Consider the following 10,033-nt stretch of genomic DNA (forward strand, 5'->3'; position numbering starts at 1 on the left):
TATGAATTGCATGAACATCGAGAAGAGAATAATTTAATATATTATGTAAGTAAGAATGTAATCGATAAGTCAAGTACACGAGTTTCCGCAGAATGTCCACGAATCCGATTTATGGTCCGATATACGGTAATCTTCCCCATAAGCGAGTCAAGTTACCCAGTCGGTAGAAAAAATATTTTCTAACTGAGTTAGGTGTCGACTCCATTTTTAGATCTTTCCAGGTCCGAAGTCGGCCATAAGTCTGAGTGAGCGGCCCCCGGACCCTACTCCGCTCACACTTATGCTAAATAACCATTATCATAAATTTTAATTTTAAATAAAATACTTATTAATGTCTAAAAGTTAATAAATAATTTTTCAATGGTTTTCTGAATGTAATAAAATATTTATACAAACAATTATTATTAAAAAAATTCTCATTAGCTTTCAATTTATACAAACAATTTTCTAAATATTTATTTTTATTATAAAAATTATCATTACTATTTTTTTTATATTTTCAAAATTATAATCTTTAAAAATATAATTCTAGTGAATTTTATGAGAAAATAACAAAAAAAAAAAGCTTAAAACATGCCAAAATTATTAAAATTATGTCTTTTTAAAAACACACACATTTCAATTAATACCTTAAACGCTTTCACTGAACACCTAAAAAATTCGTTTTATTCACTATGTATCGGAGGTGCATCCGAAATGCATCATCGATGTATCTTTTGAGATATTTCATATTTATTTACAATGTTTATTTATTGCAGCAAACAATGAAATCGTAAAAAGTGATTGCTTTTTTGTTTTTTAGATAAAGATGATATTTTGAGCTTAAAGCGTATTTTAAAAATTTTATCTCAATTTTTAATTTAAATAAATTACTTATATGATTTTTATTTTAAAAAATATTTTTATTTAATTAATTTATATTACTACGGGTTCCCAATTTGTATAATCTACTCCTTATTTTTATTTTCACTTTATTATTATAGAAGTTATTATTTTTAAATTGCTTACTTTATTTATAAAAAGTATTAATATTTTAAAAATTATCATTCACGTAATATTCTCATGAATTCCAAGTTTGTTATTTTAAAGAAAATTTATTCTCATGAGTTTCTAATTTATATAAAATACCAATATATTTTATTTTTTAATTTTGTAATTATACAATTTATTATTTCTACAAGTATATTATTTTTTAAATTTATTTTTATCTTCATAAATTTTCAATTTATATATGCTATTTATTAAATTTTTGTTATAAAGTTTTTAAGATTTCTAAATTTTTCATATTAATTGTTTTCCTATTTCTACAAGTATTAATAAGATAAAAATTAAACTTTATCTAAATTAATGAATTTTGAAGTTTTGTGAATTTTTAATTTATGAAATATTTACTTTTTAATTAAATTGATACATCTAAAAATACTTAACTTAAGATTAATTTAAATAATTATTATTAATAATAAATAATCAATTGTATTGTATTTAAATTTATTAATTTTAAATTAGAGTTTACAGAAAAATAAAAAACATATATCGATTTTGCACTACCAAACATGTACGAGTAATAGTATAAAATAATTTTTTTTTTTAAAGAAGGAGAAGTATATTTGTAATAATAATAATAATAATAACAAACAGAGCATATACAATTAATGTAAATTCCTAAAAATACATAAACTATACTTAATAGTCAATCCCATCACATAAAAATTAAGCTTAAGAGACAAAACATCAAGCAGAAAACTAGGCACATTTTATATATGTTGACGAGTACAAACAAGGCAGTTCTAACATATTATTGAGAATTGAATTCATTAAGTGTTGAAACTTGATTATGCTGTATCAACATCCTTGTCTTTCTTTCGTCCGCCGCACAAGCTCGGTTTGTAGCCATCCTCCAGGATCTTCTCAACTTGCTCAAACTGCAGGCCTTTGGTTTCTGGTACGAACCAGTAAATGAAACACAGACTGACGCAAGAAACTGCGGCAAACACGAAAAATGTGCCACCAGCTCCGAGATTCTCCGTGAGAGTTAAGTATGTTGAGCTGACTAAGAGATTGGATGACCAATTGGCTACTGCAGCAATGCCTCCGCCCAACCCTCTATACCTTAGAGGGTATATCTCTGAGTTGACAATCCATGGTACGGTTCCCATTCCAGGCGCGTACATTATGATGTATATACCGAGCAGTATCACTGCAAGAAATCCGAACTTACTTGGGCAACCCTGCTCGAAAAACACTCTCTTCTCCGCCCCACATTCACCCTTTAAGGCCTTGCTTGCTTCCAAGCATGCTCCGGGGAGATACTAAACCATGAAAACAGTAGGATTAGATTGGGCTGCGGAGATTAAGAAATCAATGAGATGAATGGTTAGAGAACTTACTGTGCTGGAAGGATTTGAACAGAATCCGCAGTCGGCTTTTAAGCAAGACATGCAACTCCATTTCGATGGATTAGCGGCTGTTGCGTATTTAGAACAGGTAGAGTTTGCACCAAAATGTGCAGACTCGATTGAACTAATCATGGGAGCATGTAGTGAAGCTTGCATAAACACAATAGATAAGGCTACAAGGAAAGTAATTATTCCAATCATGGAAATGATCATCAACCTTCTCCTTCCGTATCTGTCGACAAAAGCCATGCTAATGAGCGTGCCTAGCGCGTTGAGGCCAGAAGTAACGAGCGAGAGGGCCAAGGCAACCGAATTTGAGGCAAATCCAGCAAACTGTACTATGGTGGGAGCATAGTACATGACAGTGTTGATACCCACAAATTGCTGAGCAACTTGAACCGTGATGCCTGCATACAAACCCCGGCGGACTACTTTGTTTCCAAATGCACTCTTTAATTTAGCTATCACGCCAGTCCCAATATCAGCTTCAGCGGCTTTTTCAGCTTCCACGGACGAAGATAAAGCTTTCATCTCCTTTTCAACTTCATCAGCATCGTATATTTTCTCCAAAATTTGCCTCGCTTCATCAACCTTATTCTGTTGACACCAATAATTAAACTCGTTAACGCGAAGAATTAACAAGGTTATGATTTTAATGCTAACTTTTATGCAGGAGTATGTGACCTTTCTGTAGAGCCATCTTGGAGACTCGGGGAGCGATAACATCAGGAAGAACTGAACTAGAGGGGGAATACAAGCGATCCCAATCATCCAACGCCATGTTCCGGGGGCCTATGAATCAATAAAATGAGGTCAGGTGTGTAGAGTTTAAAGAGTGAATATATATATGATGTGCAGCGTTTATCTTACCTTGGTGAAGGCGAGATTGATTAGGTAAGACAGAAATTGGCCGCTTGTAATGAGCAAACCATTGGTACTGACGAGAGCACCTCGAATCCTGGCGGGTGAAGCTTCAGAAATGTAAAGAGGAGATGTCATGGATGCCATTCCAACTCCCAAACCGACAAGTATTCTTCCCAGAATTATGACTCCGGGAGAAGGAGCCGCAGCCTGAACAAGGGCTCCGAAGAAGAAGAGCACATCTGCTATCAGAATTGACATTTTTCTCCCAAATGCATCATTCATATATCCTCCCACTGCAGCCCCAACAATTGCTCCTGCCACTGCCATACTCACAATTGTTTCCTGCTCATCAACAACATAACCAGTCAGTCATTTCGCGGTTTTAATTATGTTTCAGCATTTCTCGTTTCAACATAGTTGTAGAAACAACAAACCTGTAACTTTGTACTCTTAGCAACAGCTTCGAAATCATCCCGAATATAAAGCAGGGCGCCAGAAATAACACCTAAAGTTCGTATAATTAAACAAAAGAAACTCAGTTGACATAAAGAATATATTATACATCTATTCGATTAGATGAATAAACAGAAACAATACCTGTATCATAACCAAACAGAAATCCTCCGATGCCCGCGGACAGTGCAAGCCTGAGTATGTAAGGAGTCTTCCAAGCCATGTTCCAGCATTCTGTGAACTCCGTCTTGTCCGCCTTCACAATAACGCCTTCCCCCATTTTTAACTTGTCAACTTTGTGATCTGCACACAGAAACTTACCAGCTGAAGTGGTCCTTTAACTTCACAAATTGTGTAGTCTCAAATCTCAATGTAGATTGAGATGAAAATAGTTAGTAAATCAAAAGCTCTCAATTCATTTGGAGGATGAAATGAAGTGTGATAAGATACGATTCGAGTTGCCTCTATATATAGCATCTTTTCGCAACAATCTATTATAAGTTAAGGACAGAAAATATACTAAATTTAGAATTATGACAATTGTGCACAAGTTGAGATTTTGTAGGAATTTGTTGAAGTTTGTTTCATTATGTTTTCTTTTGGCATCAATAGACAGAAACAAAGTGGAGTTGTTTCCTTAGTTTCAGCTCATATAATTTCTCTTATCCATGTACCATTATGCTTTTACTTATCTCTAACTGCCTGTAATTTTGCTTATACCACAAAGTGATAAGGATAAACAGAAACTAATTAGTTGTATGTGCTTATTATATTAGCCACAACTTGCACAACTCATGATATGCATGGTTATTACAAATTTAGTCCTTTGATTAGGACAAAATTAAGTCATTTTAATAATGCTATATGCATGTATTATACAAGATTCAGTTTTTTTAGTTACCTTACCACATACTATACATTATTATTACTTAATTCTATAATCCTATTTTTAACTAGTGAAGATTTTGGTAGGTCGAGTTTGTTGATATAGTATGATATAGATTTTGAGAAATAAAATATATAAATATATTACTCAAAGAATTTACTAAAAATTCACCTTATTATCAAGTTAATATATAATGAAAGAGTAAAATTAATTTATAAAAAAATCCTATATAAAAACTTTATTTTCATTTATTGAAGGTTCTTACAAAATTGAGAATAAAGATGGTTTATTCAAATAATTTCTGTTTAAAATATAAAGCAGAGGATAATATGGATGTTCATGTTCTGTATCATGTTCAATAGAGGAATACAGTTTTTCTTTTCAACAATAATATAATATAGTAAGAGCACTCTTTCACAAAAAAAATAATATATTTCAAACTAATGAGTTATAACTCAAATAGTTTAAGCAAGAAGCAACAATTGCTAGGTTGTTAGACTATACGTCTTAATGTTCCTAATTTTGATATAAACAATCAAATTGGCATATATTTGTTTCTAATATTGCTCCAAGTCTATATGCAGTTTATAGTCAGTTTGCAGCAGTTTTTATGCTGTTTTTAAGTAACAGACGATCGTCTGTCCTTTTAGACAATCGTCTGTCACTTCAAAACTCACCATTTTAAACTGCAACAATTCAGAAAAATGCGAAGGGTAGACGAGCCGGTAGACGATCGTCTATCTCATAGACGACCGTCTATAAGAGTAAGACGATCGTCTACCTCGAAGATTTTGAATGATGCTCTAGCCGTTGGAAATGGACGATCGTCTGCTTGCTTTAGACGATCATCTATCGGATTTTGCAAAATGGATTCTGAGTTTCTTGAAGTCAAAATAACGGGAATATTCATCATTTGACGAATGGGACTTGGCCACTTCAGCAAGAAGCCTTTGTGGACTTGTTCTAACTCCTTGAGCTTAGTTAGAACAATTATTGCAAATCTTAAAAACTCTCACGAAAAACTCTCTTAAATTTATTATGCATCAATTCTTCATATTGATTGCTTGTTGTTCTAGTTAGTTGGAGTATTTATTGTTTTAGTTTGTGGGTTATTGATTAACCCTTGTAAAAATTAATTAGTTGAAAGTTAGGTGTTTAACTTTGGAAAAACTCCAAGTTGGGTGTTTAGCTTTAAAGCACCACTTTTGTAATTTATAATCAAGTTTATTTCTACCAAAAAATCTCAATCTTTAATTGAGTAGTGGATGTAGGATTGGTGTTTAATCTGAACCACTCTAAAATCTGTTTATGCCTTCTTCTAAACCCTAACTCCATCACTTTCTTTTCTAATCAATTTTAATTAGCCATTAAACCTAATTCATCCCCCTCCCACCTCTCTTAGATATTTCATTGGTCGTGGGTTTAATTGTTTCTACAAACGCCCCCACCCCTAATTATCAAAAAATATACTTTCAATAGGCAAACTAAAATATAAGAAATGATATTTTAAATATCTCTTATCGAAAATATATTTTAGGTGGATGTAGTCTTATTATTATTGAATATAATCTGACGTTTCATATAAAAAATTAGAAAATTCCCAAAAATTAAAATATATTTTCCATAAAGTATTTTAGAAAACTTTCGTACTAAATTGCGAGCTTCATTATTTTCTATTTTTTATTGACCCAAGATTGATGTTTTATTAACAAAAAAATTAACGTTTTTTTGACGCAAAGAAAACTAACTAGTTCTAAGAAGGTATAATTATTTAGATAAAATATATAAATTTATATTTTAAATCTAAGATAAATAATATAAAATATTTATTGATTTATAATACTCTTAGAATTTGTAAGAAATAAAATGTACAAGACAGAAAAAGAATCACAAAAATTTAAGAATTGAATGTAATACAAATTTATTGTGATATAATTTATACTATACTATAATTTTGAGTTTTAAAAAATACTGTCAACACAATTTTGACTTATGAGCTCCTATGCTTCAACCATGTGTACTTATATTTATGGGATTCTTATAAAAATATCTAAAATTTTAAAAATATTTACAAAAATATCCATTTACTTTTTTCATTTATAAAAATACTGAGTTGACTTAAAAATATTTACAAAAATACAAAAAAATAAAAATTATTTACAAAAATACGGTGTGTATAATGTTGGTATAATGTCGGTATATTAAAACTATAAATCAGAGAATTTGAAAACAATATTTGATTTAATATTGGTATAATTTAAGTATACTTTCGGTATATCGATAATAATTTTTTCTATGTATTTTCTAGTTGATAACATATACATTTTTTTTATATGTAATTCCATTATAGTTGGTAGTGAACTAGAGAATTTGTATAATGTTGGTATAATTTTAGTATATTGTTAGTTTAGTTTTTAGTATACGATGTGGTGTAATATTGGTATACTTTTTATTTAATATTAAAAACATTTAGTATGTTCTGATGTGTATACTCTTGGTATATTGTTGATATAGTTTTAGAATATTGTTAGTTTAATTTTTAATATACGATGTGTTGTAATTTTGGTATAATTTTTATTTAATATTAATAAAATTTCAGTATGTTCTGATATGTATACTCGTGGTATAATGTTAGTATAATGTTAGTATACTTTTAGTTTATTAGTATACTAACATTATACTAACAGTATACATCGTATGTTTTGTAATTATTTTTTATTTTTTGGTATTTTTGTATATATTTTTAAATCAACTAGATATTTTTATAAATGAAAAAATTCAACATATATTTTTATAATTATTTTCATTTTTTGATAAATGATGTAATTTTGTCAATATTTATTATAAACATATAGAAAGTGTAGTATTTTCTTCACAATTTTTCATTTCCTCCTTTCATAAACATCATCGGTTATTTTAAAACTTCTCATTTTCCCTTCTCAAAACATCATTTATTAATTCAAATACTGTTACAACTTACAACAATCGATACCATATCTTTTAACGTTACCACAATTAAAACTCTTTACAGATAATCTTAAACACACATATTCATTACCATTTCATCCGCTCTCACATAAATACTCAACATCCATTTCACTGAAAAAGCAATCATCTTCTCACAACCATTACCGGCAGAGTATAGCATTTCAGCTCTCTTTATGGCATATATTGCAGTAAAGCTCTTAAATAATGAGTTCTTATAAACAAGGTTCGGCTTTTTTCCAACAATAGATTTTTTATTCTTATGCAATTGTGTTTCATGTTTAGCATTTTATTCTACGTTTTGTTACATTTCATCTTAAAATCAATTGGTATTAAGTGGAGGTGCCCAACTAATATATAAACACATGTACATCCACACACGCAACCAATATGAGATTTCCCACTTCAACACTCCCCCTCACGCGTAGCGTGTCCGGGCCAAGTAACCAACCTCACGCATCGTACATTGGTCGGGCCAAATTCAAATTGTGTGAATGGACAAGTCTCTGATACCATGTTAGATTCCATCTTAAAACCAATTGGTATTAAGTGGAGGTGCCTAACTAATATATAAATACATGTTCATTCATACACACAAATAATGTGGGATTCCCCACTTCAACACTTTTGATATTTGGAATATTATATTATTGTTTATATTTTTTGCATGGATTAAGCAATAAACATATATATTCATATGTCTGCTGATTAATTAACTGTTTTTTCTCCACTACTCTCAATATTTTTGCTTCATATATGTTGATTTTCTATATCTATTCAATCACTATTATTTCTTGACTATACAGACTAATTTGCTAAATGGTTTCTTTAACAGGAGCTGTTGGCATAAAGCCCCATCTTCTATTCATCATTTTATTTCTCTAGTACTATTAATGTATGTTTTGTTTAATTTGTTATGAAGATCTTCATCTTCAGATAAAGGCTTTATACTAGACTTCAACATAAATTAAAAGTTGATTATCATTTAATTTTTTGAGACAATTAAACATAGAAGATTTAGTGTTACAATTAGAAAATTATAAAGATGTCATTCCAGAATTCTATTGAAAGTAATCACTAAAATGTTAAGCCAATGAATGCAATCAGCAAGAATTTGAGAGCACTCAGCAAAAAGCTACTAATATGTATTTTACCAACAAAAATTGGAACCATCAATTTTGTTCATTTTCAATAAGTTTCATTCCCTTCTGATCTTTAAATTTACGTACTATAGTTTCTTTTTTTAAAGTTGATTTCATATTTTGTCAATCAAATATTTTTATAATGCTAATTAATATTTAATTTATAACGTGATATTTGAAAGGTTCTACTACATTAATTTTTTTTAAAGTTATGAATAATACAAATATTTAAAATTTATTCATTCAATTTAATTTTTTATAGTTTTGAAATTTGAAGAGTTTTTATTGATGTTTTTAAGCTAGAGAAATTGAATATTTTTGCCATATTTTTAATATTTTATAAATTATTAATTAAAATTAAAATTAAAATTTATATAGTTTCTTATGTTTTGTGATTATAAAAGTTGAAGAGTTATAGTAAGCTATGAAATATGAAGTATTTTTATCAATATTGTCAAAATCGACCCGGATATTGAACCGGTGAGGACAGAGAGTGAAGGATTAGAGATTCAACCGGAGTTGAACAGGGGTCTAGCCAGGGGTAAAAAATAATAATATCTCTAATAATTATTTATATAATTTTATGAAATATAAATATTTTATATCATAAAAAGTATAAAAAAAACCAACTAGTTTTAAATATATACAATACAAATAAAATCTACACATATACAAGTTGTTAGCTTATTGGTACTACATGTTGTTTTTGAACCCCTGCCTTGCTACTATTTTTTTAATAAACACATATGTAGCACACTAATTATTTAGTCGAATCGGCCGGGTATGGTCTGGGTTTACCGATTTAACCGTTATTTTATATAATAAAAAATATAAAAAAAAACAACTAGTTTTAATAATATACAATACAAATAAAATCTACACATATACAAGCTGCTAGCTTATTGGTACTACATGTTGTATTCCATTCTAATAGAGCTGGGTTTGAACCTCAACCTTGCTACTATTTTTTTTATTAAACACATGTATAGAACACTGATTATCTAGTGAAACCGGTCGGGTATTGTCCGGGTTTATGTTGAGCAAAAACCCAACTCGTAATACTCGGTAAATACGAGATCGAACCCACAATGAGTGAATTAGGAGCAATTGATGAGAATGAATTTTAGTTATGATTCAATTCGTTTAGCGAAATTGAAGTTTCAAGTATCCGATTACTTATTTAGAATTAAACTAAACGTGAATTTGCAATTAACAAGTAAAGAGAATTAAATATCAAGAATCTAATTCAATAAAAGGGGAAAGTCAAGGAGTTAGTAATCCAACCTAGATTATGCAATCATGATTGG

The 10,033-nt window shown here is 29.6% G+C and overlaps 1 protein-coding gene across 1 annotated transcript; it reads right to left on the reverse strand.

Annotated features, from left to right (window-relative positions):
• Nucleotides 1-1,731: 1,731 nt before the first annotated feature.
• Nucleotides 1,732-4,169, reverse strand: LOC126678741 (inositol transporter 4). The gene is made up of 6 exons (XM_050373642.2): nucleotides 3,858-4,169; nucleotides 3,695-3,765; nucleotides 3,267-3,602; nucleotides 3,081-3,188; nucleotides 2,388-2,993; nucleotides 1,732-2,309 (listed from the first exon to the last, which is right to left on the reverse strand). The coding sequence occupies exons 1-6, from the start codon at nucleotides 3,991-3,993 to the stop codon at nucleotides 1,833-1,835; spliced, it is 1,734 nt and encodes a 577-aa protein (XP_050229599.1). The 5' UTR covers nucleotides 3,994-4,169; the 3' UTR covers nucleotides 1,732-1,832.
• Between the last annotated feature and the right edge of the window lie 5,864 nt (nucleotides 4,170-10,033).

This window comes from Mercurialis annua, linkage group LG1-X (assembly GCF_937616625.2).
Source record: "Mercurialis annua linkage group LG1-X, ddMerAnnu1.2, whole genome shotgun sequence".
Taxonomy (NCBI): domain Eukaryota; kingdom Viridiplantae; phylum Streptophyta; class Magnoliopsida; order Malpighiales; family Euphorbiaceae; genus Mercurialis; species Mercurialis annua.

What these genes read in the sequence shown, in the direction of transcription:
- LOC126678741 (XM_050373642.2), bottom strand. Translation starts at nt 3,993, where the DNA reads ATGGGGGAAGGCGTTATTGTGAAGGCGGACAAGACGGAGTTCACAGAA. An exon ending in TCAATCTCGCCTTCACCAAG is followed by an intron (nt 3,189 to 3,266) that starts GTAAGATAAACG and finishes ATTGATTCATAG; the next exon opens with GCCCCCGGAACATGGCGTTG. An exon ending in CAAGATGGCTCTACAGAAAG is followed by an intron (nt 2,994 to 3,080) that starts GTCACATACTCC and finishes TGGTGTCAACAG; the next exon opens with AATAAGGTTGATGAAGCGAG.